The 10133-nt window shown below is 44.7% G+C and overlaps 1 protein-coding gene across 1 annotated transcript; it reads right to left on the reverse strand.

Moving 5' to 3' along the window:
* Positions 1-184: 184 nt before the first annotated feature.
* On the reverse strand, positions 185-7282 carry LOC134026650 (protein TUNAR-like). Its single transcript, XM_062469541.1, has 2 exons — positions 6412-7282; positions 185-1128 (listed from the first exon to the last, which is right to left on the reverse strand). Exons 1-2 carry the CDS (start codon positions 6481-6483, stop codon positions 943-945), a joined length of 258 nt encoding a protein of 85 aa, XP_062325525.1. The 5' UTR covers positions 6484-7282; the 3' UTR covers positions 185-942.
* Positions 7283-10133: the final 2851 nt, after the last annotated feature.

Here is a 10133-nt window from a genome sequence, read left to right on the forward strand (position 1 = left end):
ACCACCTTTACAGTAAATGTCCATTTATATTTCTCATGCAGATCACATGTGTAAGGGATGTGTTTATGTTCCTACCTCACAAATCATGTGTACCTGAACTACACCCCCAAAAAACCTTGTATGGAAACAAATATCCTACTGAGGCCCGCTCCATCTATCAATAAACACACAATAAACTATCTGTTTTAGTTTGATATTAAATTATCAACGTAATGTGACAAATATTTGTTAAAATAGTTAAAAGACACAATATGAACAATCATTAAACCAGGTTGATTCACATGTTGCTACAACCTATCCACTAAACACACTCATATCAACATTTGATTCATGTTTTTTCCATGTAAAGAATGTCTTTACAGTGAGTTTAAGCCACCATACTTAAGAATGAAAAAGGCTCATGGTCAGCTTCCCTCCACATCAAACTGGACTGTAGGTCATCTTCCAACCTACGTATGTACCGCAAAAAATCGATACAAATTTGATGATTTCCATTGTACAAATGTCACTTCTTCCAACTTTTCGGAAAAGCAGCTGCTGCCACACTCAGTTCCGGCTCCTTCTCTCCTGTGGAAGTGGCATGTGGGAGTTACGTCTCAGACAATGTCTGACCAAAGATACCACACGCATATGTATCCTCATGCATATGTACAGGTTATTACTGTAAAGTGTCTTTCATTAAGGATGGCTTTGACAGCCTCAGAGATGGTTCCCACAGCAACAGCCCAGTCTCCCACAGTCTTAGCACCACTTTGTGAAGTTGTCGTTGCTTGCACATGGTGCCATGACCGTACAGTTTCACATCCCTTTTAACATGATGGCCATTTTTTAATTCTGCTCCTCCTTCTGGTTTCCACTTCCGGCCAATCAGCATTGCTAGGGCCGGTGGAGAAACAGGAAGTCTTAGTAGTAGTTCAGATTTTGTAGGACCGTGGGTTCGGCCTACAGGGTAGTGTAGATGTAGACAAAGATGATGACTACCAGGTTGAGAATAGTCCCAATGATTCCCAGCATCGCCAAGATGGATTCCTCCTTACCCTCCTTGTCTTGGATTCCTTTTTCCTCATCACTGATGGCAGTGTTTACCATTTTCCCTGGAAAAGTCTTCAGTTTTCCTCTCAGACCAGTCTGGAACAAGCAGATAAGAAAAAGTACAATCAATCAGTGTACTGTATTGCTATGTTTAATTTAGATTATTGATCTTTCTACAAAAGACTGTGCTCGAGAGTTAGAGGAGCTCAAAAACACATTTCAAGCAAGTTCAAGAGCAGTGTAATTAAGAAATGGTTAAATCTGTGAAAGGCAAGATTTGGATTTGCTGATCAATCAAAAATCACAGCCATTCACCAAAAGCTTTGAGTCGGTGGATTTGAGAACTAATAAGGTGATTGCATGAAGCTGATGTGCTGGGAACAGAGCGCCAGGATGTCTGAGGAAGTCTGGGACTGAATTACTCGAGGTTGATGTGAGATTCTGTCAGCTTTATGACTCAATACGGCTAATGTCAACGGGAAATATCTTGTCAATAAATCCTTTTCTATGCTGGTGTCGTTTTGGCCACGGCATTGTGCAAGGCAAGCGTTGACACAGAAACAGGGCAATGATAGCAACAACAATAACAATTCTCAAACACGACCCACAGACACTACACAGACGACACACACAATTGGCTCCTGGTTGGACAGGGACTTCCTGGATGTTGCATTCCTTTTTTCTCAAGCTTTTACTTGGCAATCTTTTATTCAGTGAAGGGAGATGAGAGACGGGAGACGTTTTTCATCAAAAATATATTAATTTCCTAAATAAAATATAGCCATCCGCTTTAAGTGTGTTTTAATACAAGAAAGGCTGTAGTCAAACGCTCGAATCAACACTGTTGCTTTCAAACGTTTGGTTTACGATCAAGCATTTTTAAAGCGTATCTGTGTAGTGGGTAAGGTAGGGTTTCTGGGAAAAAGGTGTTGATACATTAGGCAGTGTGTTTCGTTTTAGCGATGAATTAGTGTGTGTGTAGTTGGTAGGGATTGTGCCTGTGTGGCTTGAAGACAAGTCTGTGTGTGTGTGGTTGGAGGTATGTGTATGATCCATCAGTGATATATACCATATATACATATACCTTTACCTCTGTAAAGGCACATGCGTGTGTCTGAAGAAAAAGTGTCTGTGTAGTTGAATGGCTATGTATGTGTTGTGGCTTTTGCAGCGGTCTACAATACAGTATACCTATGTGTGTGTGTGTGTGTGTATGTCAGAGAAGGGGGTGCATGAGGTGAGTGTGATTCAGCCAGGCTCCGTGTGTGGTGAAGGAGCAGGGGGTGTTTGCAGCCCAAAGGAGCAGGTTGGCATCCGAACACGTCCTGCAAGACCGTAGCTCATCCAACGGGTCGACGAGTTTTTACGCTTCTACAGGAAGAGCAGGAGCACTCATCATGCCCGCTGAGGAGTCGACCCAACCAGTGGTGTGGAGTGGGCCTTCTCTGGCAGGGCCAGGGTTATTGTCTACAGTCCATGAAGCCAGTCTAAATACTTGGAATTTGAGCATAATTTTTTCCTCAGCATTGTAATGAATGCATTCACGTGATAATGTTGTAGTTTGTGGGTCTTATTGGGGATTTAAAGAGAAACCAAACAAGTTGAAAATCGAATAATTGTCAAGGTAAATGTCTGAAGAGGCCAGTTGCTCATTCGTTAGACTCACTATATCAGTTATTCAAAACGTTGACTTGTTCTGTAGTTCACGATAGGTTAATGACAGGACAAACACTTTCCGCATTCATTTCCTCACCAGCCAATTTTCCAGCGTCCCTCTATGCAAACACACCCAGGCCCGAGTGTTGAATCAGCCACAGGGAAGAACCGCATCAGTATAAGTTTAATATTCAGTCTGTCTTCCCTCCACCCATCACAGTGTCTACACTGCCAACACTTCCCCTGCTCTTTGGCTGATGATGGTCGATACTATCTCACTCAATTGTTTGCTGTAATTAACATCTGGAAAAGCCAGATTATGAACACAATCCACGGAGGCTCGTTTGGAGAGTAATTTGAAATCTATGTATCCTTTTGGGTAGAGTAACAGCCCTTTGTGTTTTCTCGCCCCTGTCCTAGTTCTCCCCTACCCAAGTCTTGACTTCTTCTCAAACTGTTTGGTTGAGGTAAAAGTTCCTGTCACACTCAGGACATACAGTACATTTCAGCAGACTCCAGTCCAGCTCCAGGGACTCCGAGGACAGTAACGCTGACAGTAGTGAAGCAGCGAGAGGCAGTCTCCAGACGGACCATGAGGACATGTCGGAGTCGCAGTCAGTCCCCTGCCCCCGAGACGGGTCATTCTGGTCAATGGACCTTTTAACCTGCCATTATGTCAGAGACAGACCTAAAGCATCTCGGGGCAGAACACATGAAACAATGTGAAGTCCCATGTGGCTAAGACAAACAGGCAGGAGAGGCAGCGTGATGATGATGTCCTGTTTGGGATCAACGTGTCACTGTGACCAACATCGATCACCATGCCGTTGTTTTAGTGGGTTGATTCGAACAAGGTGTAGATGAATCGTTAACACCAGGAAGCTGGATAACTGCATATTACAGCTGTCAATATGGGAAGGAGATGAATCCTAATATGCAAGATATGGTCTTGTCACCAGCATCTTCAAGTTGGGCCATTATGTGCTTCACTGCATATTGCTGGAGAGAGGAGCTAGATCCAACGCTGTCTGGAGTGCTCTCTGTTTGCCCAGCTTCAGATCTCCCACAATGGCATCTGATTACCCCTCACGGGGAGGCCAATAAACGGGGTTTCCCTCAACCTGAATGAGTCTTTGTGTGGCACCCTGACTGCGCCCTCATGCGTGAACACGGCTGCTCTCTGCTGATAGAAAGAGCGGTGGCGAGAGACAGGGATAGAGAGAGATAGAGGGGGGGCGGTAGAAAGGGAGAGGGGGAGAGAGAGAGGGAGAGAGCTTGCCAAAACTGAGAGCAAAAAAAGAGGAAAACACATCACTGTGGAGTGCAGCTGCTCTTCCCAAACAGACGCTCTGGAGACGGTCCAAATCGCTCTTCTCTGTCTGGGCGCCTCGACACTGGCGCTTCAGAGACGGCGAAGGTGTGTTGAAGATTAAATTGGCATCGCTGGCAGTGTACAGCAGCGCTACGATGTCAGTAAATACGTAGCATTGATTTGTCTCTTTGTTTTACACTGCGAGCCTACATGGGATTTACTCTCATTGTGGTGTCAATAAAACCGTATTGTTTGTGCGCTTTATAAGTCTGAGCACAAAATTGTTTTGATGTCTGGGCCGGGCGACTAGAGAAAGAAAGAGAAAGTGTGTTTGGATGTGCGTTTGAGAGAGACAGATCAATAGTGAGTGTGTGTGTGTTTGAGTGTGTGTGTGTTTGTGTGTTTGAGTGTGTGTGTGTGTTTGAGAGAGACAGATAAATAGTGAGTGTGTGTGTGTGTTTGAGTGTGTGTGTGTGTTTGAGAGAGACAGATAAATAGTGAGTGTGTGTGTGTTTGAGTGTGTGTGTGTGTGTTTGAGTTTGTGTGTGTGTTTGAGTTTGTGTGTGTGTGTTTGAGAGAGACAGATAAATAGTGAGTGTGTGTGTGTTTGAGTGTGTGTGTGTGTTTGAGTTTGTGTGTGTGTTTGAGTGTGTGTGTGTTTGAGAGAGACAGATCAATAGTGAGTGTGTGTGTGTTTGAGTGTGTGTGTGTGTTTGAGTTTGTGTGTGTGTTTGAGAGAGACAGATAAATAGTGAGTGTGTGTGTGTTTGAGTGTGTGTGTGTGTTTGAGTTTGTGTGTGTGTTTGAGAGAGACAGATAAATAGTGAGTGTGTGTGTGTTTGAGTGTGTGTGTGTGTGTTTGAGTTTGTGTGTGTGTTTGAGAGAGACAGATAAATAGTGAGTGTGTGTTTGAGTGTGTGTGTGTGTGTTTGAGTTTGTGTGTGTGTTTGAGAGAGACAGATAAATAGTGAGTGTGTGTGTGTTTGAGTGTGTGTGTGTGTTTGAGTTTGTGTGTGTGTTTGAGAGAGACAGATAAATAGTGAGTGTGTGTTTGAGTGTGTGTGTGTGTTTGAGTTTGTGTGTGTGTTTGAGAGAGACAGATAAATAGTGAGTGTGTGTGTGTTTGAGTGTGTGTGTGTGTTTGAGTTTGTGTGTGTGTTTGAGAGAGACAGATAAATAGTGAGAGTGTGTGAGTGTGTGTGTGTGTGTGTGTGTTTGAGAGAGAGCTAGAGATCCCTGATGTGTCTCTAACATCTGTTATCACACAGTATTGTTCAGCTTCACAGATCAGACCTTTAAAGCAGAGCTTGTGGTTGGAGCAAGCGTTGCCTAGTGTGTTCCAAGCTGCTGTTTGAAGGCAACAACAATGCCACACACCTGACTCCAAAGTTTCCACGCCAACGCCGCAAGCGCACATCAGATAAAAAGAGCATGAGGAGGAAAGGGGAGCGCTGTTATACCTGGAGCTCCACATCCAGGCCCTCCATCCACACCTAGTGGGGACAAGCATCTCCAGATCAGTGGAGAGTAAAGGCTTTTTGCCACTTGGATAATTCTGAGCATGCCAAATGTTTCCAGATGCTAACTGACTCTGACGGGCAGAGTTGCTTTTGGCATTGTTTTAAAATGGAATTAAAACAAACAACCCCCCTCCTTCCTAAGTAAAGGCAGACATATGTACACACACACACACACGCCCGTGCACATGCAATGCGATGCATGAATGTGCACACATGCAAACACACACAGAAAAATTGGAACGTATAGAACTATGCACCCCCCCACACACACACACACACAGTCTGTACATATTATAGAAGCACATTGTACAGTGCTTAACCTATGGTACTGGACTAGATCCAACATTGCTTCAAAAGTAAATCCAGTGTAATATTTCCCCTTCCTTATATATAGATACATTTACAATTATAAATTAATAATAAAATATATATAACAAAAAATTGAAAATCATACAGCCCGAGTAGACCTTTTCTTATTGTTCCTACCCAACAATATTGGTAAAAATGTCTCAACGTACCATATTATCAATGATATCATATGCGTGATATCTACTGTAAAATGTCTCAATTGTTTTTTGACAACGCGCTGCATAGGATTCCCAGCAGTGCATATGAACCTGAACATATGGCACTCTCAGCTGACTGAGCCTCATACAGCACCAAGGGAGACAGGACAGTACTGTAGCGGTTCATACCAATGTTATGTAAACTCCTTTATAAAGTGCTTCAAGCGACACACTCAAAAACTTGTCCAAGTTGGAGATCCTGTTGGTAGATCATTTGTAGAGCGTGTTTGAAGTCTTTTGTTGTTCAAATGGATGCAGCTTCTACATGACTCGCAAACTGTTTCATAAACCCTGTGAAATACAGCAAGTTCTGTGGAGGGCTTACCTTGCAGAGCATCAGGAGAAACATAGCATTGGACATGCTGGAGGGGGGTGTCTCTCCGTGACGCGCCGACATCCCTGGCAACTAAGGGGAAAGTCGTGTCCTCTCATCCTTCAGCGTTGGGTCCAGAGAGGGCTGGCTCGTCTTCCGGGCTGTCCGATTGGAGGGCTGTGGTTGGCTGTCGTACCCTGCGGCGGTGGAACGTCTGCTCCCCGAGTTTCATCTCACTCGTGGCCAAGTTCTCTTTGCCGCCGCCTCCCGGAGTCCTCCTCCTCCGCCTCGACGAGCCGGAGGAGCCGGCGTTCTCCTCCCTTCTCTCCCCTCGTTCCTCCTCTCGTTCCTCCTCTCCTGGCTTCTCCTGTCCTCTCCTTTTCGACCTGATCTTCTCTTCTTCTCTTCTTCTCTCTGCTGGGGGAGTTTGTGTCAGGTTGAAGTGTGGAGCCAGTCAAGAGGCAGATCAGAGAGAGAGGGGAGGAAGGAGGCAGTTTCATATGTGCAGATCCATGTTCTTCTGAACAGTACGCCCCTGCTAAGCTCAACCTCAATCCCTTCAAGTACCCCTGCCCTGTCTTTCTCCTAAAGGCTGGACATCCACCTATCTCTAAGTTGGCAGAGACGTCGTCTAACAAGCCGTCAAACTTTCTTCTGTACACCACCAAGAGTTTCAGAAGGTTTCCCCATCCAGGATAAAGGAAAAGTAGAAACGTTGACTGACTTGTAAATGTTGGTGTGCTCCTGTTTCCCTAGCGATTAGTTGTCTGACAAGTGTTCTCCTGCGCTTCACTGGCTGTGTCTCCCTGTGTGACTGAGCGCAGCGCGAGCGCTCGGCTGCTATAAGAGACGGCAGCCGCTGAGCCAGACTCGCACCCCGTGCTGACGCCTTTGCTGATGCCACGCCACAGAGGCAAGAGAGGTATCCCCTGCTCTCTCTCTCTCTCTCTCTCTCTCTCTCTCTCTCTCTCTCTCTCTCTCTCTCTCTCTCTCTCTCTCTTGTGCATATCAATGCAACTGTGGTTGCCTGGCAACCAGCTCAGGGGAGTCACACAATGCCTGACGACAAGAAGTGCTTGTGACAGGGGCCTGGCTGAGGGGCGAGGGGCTCCTCACTTCTTAGTGAGTTTGTGAGTGTGTGCCTGCGCGTTTGTGTGTGTCTGTTTGTGTGGTTTGTGTGTGTGTGTGTGTGCAATGCGTGTCTGCATGTTTGTGTGCTCATGCGTGTGTGTGTCTGCACGCTACTTCTTGGACAATTCTCTTCAACAGACAGCGTTTTTTTTCTTTAAGGCCTGTGAGGCGTCATGTTACACACCTCCCCATCTGCTGTCTATGGTTCCAGAACCAGCAACCATGAACATTAATGGACCCACTGATCCAATGTGAGTGTTTGCCTACAGGCGAGACCACTCTTCCAGAATCCAGGCATCCTCTCCTCTCGTTCTGCTTCCTTCTTCCTGCATTTCCTCTGTTGGAGAGAAACATGAGCTCATGGTTAGAGTGCTGTGCTTAGGAGACGCCTGTCTCTGTGGCTCACTGACAGTGACACTGAAGCGTGAATCACCTTGGCTGGATCTCTCTTTACCTCCCAGAAGAAGAGGCAGATGTATTCATGCCATTCATTTTCTTCTTTTTATTTCAGGCCTTTCAGTGAAAATGTAGTTTGTGTTGACTGTGAAAGGTACGAGTAAACTGGTATGTTTACAGCATTTAACTTTCAGGGCTAATCTCTAACTGATTTTTATCAGTAGACGTCAAAGATGTTTTATCACTGACAACCTCTGTCTTTTTTTCAGACACTTGTTTCGCTTCATTTGCTAGAGTGATTATCAATTAAAACATTCATATTGAAGTGCCAGTTTTCAATGAAAGCTACTTAAGAAATTGGATATTTACAAGAAGTACACTTAAATGTAAGAAAAGCATTACAGATGTTACAGTGCTTCAGCTGAATACAAAGTTTGTACTGTATATAGAGTAGTACTGCTTCATCTGAGAAGACCTTTTGTCCAGTTGACTTGGACAGTTTCAATGGCAGAATACCACTACTGTATCCCCAGTCAGCCTAAGTGGACATCCTTGATTAATGTTGGCTCGGTTGTTCTGATCAAACTCTGCCTTCTGCTCCATAAAGTTGATTCAAATTAGATAACTTCATAGTCCATGTTTAGTGATCCCTGCAGGGATTAGATTTATACTGTTTCCCAAACTTGATGTCCAACCGTTTTACATAGATAATATTTCATTAAAATGGGAGGGCAAGTTACGTAATGGAAATGTTTAGAATGGGAAACAGCCTAAACAAATTGGTTTAGTCTTGACGTTGCTTTGCGAATGAAATGGCCTGGAATGGACAGCAATAAAAATGGAAATGTAAAGGAAACATTCCTGCAGGCTGAAATCATTGGTGTGCATATTTGTATTGCTTACTTTCAGTCCTTTCCTGTCTCAGAATAATTTACGTAGAATACCGCCACCCGCAGGTACATTAATAATGATTAATCAGACAGGCCATCTAATTCGTTTCTGTCATCTGATAACCAAATCACACACACATTTTTTCCCAAGGTAAAATATTCGAATTCAGTGGTAGATACACTCTCCCATCATTAACTCATGACAGACCAGTCATAAATCTTGGGGTACCTTAAAATACAGTATAGTGATCTTCTGAATCTTACTCTTACTCAGTCTTACTGTGCAGTTGGGATGTGTGTTGACCACACGGTTGAACTGCTTGACTCTCCCCCCTTAGTTTGAGCTGCTAAACTACCGCTCACCACAAGACTCACCTGCTTGTCCCTTTGCTGAACCGCTCTGCACAAAGCGGTTTGCATGGGTTTGCAAAACAGAGATGACAGGACCTCGGGATTACCTGCAGTGATGGGGTATATCCCCTTCGCTCAGTGTGTTGTAAAGGGCAGCACCAATGTCTTGAATCCTGGTTGGCAGAGTCTGAGACTTTGAAACCTACAGATAAGTTGAGCTGCAGGCAAAAGCATTTTGATTCGCTACATTCAGAAGGAAGGATGGAAACTGGTCTTGGTCTTGCTAAAAAGCTCAGGTGTTCTGTATTATGACTCATGGTGTTGACGTGAAATCCTTTTATTCCTAAGACAATGACAGAAGTGGTCTGTGTTTTTTGTTCCTTTGACTACACCTCCGTGTGCTTGTTTTCGCTCCTAACGTTGGCCTTCTCCTGCCTCCTTCAGACACCACAGCTCAGCAGCTCAGTCTCATCCATTATTGAGACAGCGAAAGTTTTTCTCTACACAAACAAGTCGACCACAAACAGGGCCAAGAAACTTTCCTGCTGGTGTCAATCAGCCCACATGAACTGCCTCAAAAACAGGTAAACCTGACAATCAAGGATTAGGGGATACTGCACCTGGGTGCTTCCAAAATCTCAGCAACCTCAAATCTCTGCCATGGGGCGCTTTGGTAGTTCAGCGGTTAATAGATAAGTGGGATTTAAGTGTGGTCGTCTGTCCACAGAAGGAGACACTGTCATGGCCGCCATTAATGATCATTAGAGGGGAACAAGACAGGAACATGGACTACCCCTCAGCCTTAGAGAAGACATGCAGAGGGAGACCAGCAGAGAGAGAGACGCCAGCAGCTGCACTATCCCAGGCTGCCATGTCAGTAGAACACATTCTGGGGGAAAGATGATGAGGGTTGTTAAATAATATTCCATTCATCTTGGAAGATAGATGTGATAGGAAGATTGGGAA

The sequence above is a fragment of the Osmerus eperlanus genome, chromosome 9 (genome assembly GCF_963692335.1).
Source record: "Osmerus eperlanus chromosome 9, fOsmEpe2.1, whole genome shotgun sequence".
In the NCBI taxonomy this organism is placed as follows: domain Eukaryota; kingdom Metazoa; phylum Chordata; class Actinopteri; order Osmeriformes; family Osmeridae; genus Osmerus; species Osmerus eperlanus.

Bases quoted from the DNA above. Each gene is read 5' to 3' on its own strand.
- LOC134026650 (XM_062469541.1), bottom strand. From the start codon at position 6,483: ATGTCGGCGCGTCACGGAGAGACACCCCCCTCCAGCATGTCCAATGCT. The intron at 1,129-6,411 runs GTAAGCCCTCCA...TGCTTGTTCCAG, and splicing joins TTCTCCTGATGCTCTGCAAG to ACTGGTCTGAGAGGAAAACT.